Here is a 1,869-nt window from a genome sequence, read left to right as displayed (position 1 = left end):
AAAATCAAGACTTTGTAAAAGAGCATAATAGGGCCCCTTTAAGAAATTTGTATTTATTTATTTTACAGTGGGATGGAAAAGTCTGAAATCACAATTAATCTATTTGTATTTTTGGCAACTCATTATGTTATTCTATAGTTTTGTAATGAAAAAGAAAATCTTATATTCAATTTAAAAATAATGCAAAATAGAAGCAGTTTTGCCGGTGGTCTAAGACGTTTTGGACTTGTTTTGTCTTTCTAAATGTAATATATTGTTAGCCAGATTCTTTATGTTATCAGAACACATCTGTCTGGGTAGCAAGATGGCATCTAACGAAAAAGGCCTTAACTGACATAGTCTCATCTCCAGGTGAAGGTGGTCACAGGTTGAATCAAAGGGTCGGGACAGCTCAATCCAAATCTCAAAACATTGTCCCCTGCGGATGACGAGGTGATCGCTAAGATAACGGTCTGTGTGATGCTCCCGTCGATTCTGTCCCATCCTGGATTTGATGAGATCAACAGAACAGACCTGCATTGGCAGAGCTGAGAAACGGCAAAGAAAATGATTATTGATGAGAGTAGGGCTGTCAATTTCTTAGAAACTTTAGTCACTTATTGCACAATTCATCACAATTCCCCTATTTAGGAGTTTTGCTTAAACACATCATCTCACATCAGGCATTACACTCCATAGACCTCGTACAATTTACCACAGGCTCCACATGTGTCCACGAGTCTGTAGAAACATTTGTGACTTTGGTGGTGACATCCTCAGATTCTTGACATGAATTGAGATGATTGCTACAGCAATGCTCGCAAACGAATGAGCCACCCGCCACGCTGCACATCTCTGCCCATTTCTCAGACTCCAGTATAACAGCTTTAAATGACCTTTCACAAGAAAACATGATTAGTTTATCATAAATGATTGATCATAAACAAAACACATTATAAATCATTCGAAAGCAGGTTGTTGAGGTTTGTTAAGTTCTTTGGCTCAGGTCCTTACAAGTTTCCATGGCTTCCTCCTCAGCTTATTTAACCCTCAACTGAATTTTAGCAACAAAAACACTTAATCCTGCCAGAATATATTTATTGCCTTTATTGCCCTTATTATTTGACGAATACAGATAAATGCACAGAGAAAATCAGAGAAAAGCTTATAAATATAAAATAGTCTGCTAAAGACGTTCCTGGGCATCACCTGATCAAAATCTTTCAAATGTGCCAGTTTTTAGAAAAGATCATGTCTAAAATCAGATCACGAGAGCATAAAACAATATTTGAGTTCATTACTTACATGGTTGTAGTTCCTGAATGAAGACGGTGTTGTCTGAGAGAATTAATGAAGGAAGTGAGAAGTAAGTCTCAGTGGATCTCTTCTTTTGTTCAAATGTTTCTCTTCAGATCAGCTCAGTATATATATATTCACATCTTCATCTCCACCCCATCCACAGCTCAGCGCTGGAGAGTGTGAAGAATTTCCTGTCTGATGAGAGAGAGTTTAGTGTTTAGGGTGAGTCTCACAAGATAATTGTAACAGCTTATTTAAATACTGCGTCAGCACAAATTTTCAACATAAAAACATTGAGGTATTAAAGATGGAATGTGTTGTAAATGGCTCCAGTGATTGGTGTAATCCTATGAAAGGTTTACCTACATGGCCAACACAATGTCTCATTGACAGTAACTCCTCAGCTTCCTATAGACACACCAAACACCACATTTGTTTACCAATTAGTAATATCATTACAAACATATCTAAAATTTTAAATAAGCCATGCCACTGTTAGCAATTGATAAATTTATTCATTTAATAAATTCCTTTATTCCATTTAAATTACTATACACAGAAACACACACAATTGGTAATGGGTGTGTATGA

The 1,869-nt window shown here is 36.4% G+C and overlaps 1 protein-coding gene across 1 annotated transcript in view; it reads right to left on the bottom strand.

The window, feature by feature from the left end:
* Positions 1-1,869, bottom strand: part of LOC107599549 (protein-glutamine gamma-glutamyltransferase K-like) — an 11,651-nt gene that overhangs the window by 4,999 nt on the left and 4,783 nt on the right. The window contains exon 4 of the mRNA XM_016291187.1: positions 336-527. Within this exon, the coding sequence (XP_016146673.1) occupies positions 336-527 (192 nt within the window). The remainder of the gene's footprint in view (positions 1-335; positions 528-1,869) is intronic.

The sequence above is a fragment of the Sinocyclocheilus grahami genome, unplaced genomic scaffold (assembly GCF_001515645.1).
Source record: "Sinocyclocheilus grahami isolate Dianchi unplaced genomic scaffold, SAMN03320097.WGS_v1.1 scaffold13.1, whole genome shotgun sequence".
Classification (NCBI taxonomy): Eukaryota; Metazoa; Chordata; class Actinopteri; order Cypriniformes; family Cyprinidae; genus Sinocyclocheilus; species Sinocyclocheilus grahami.
The sequence above is the reverse complement of the archived record's forward strand: the minus strand, read 5'-3'. Positions and strand labels throughout refer to the sequence as shown.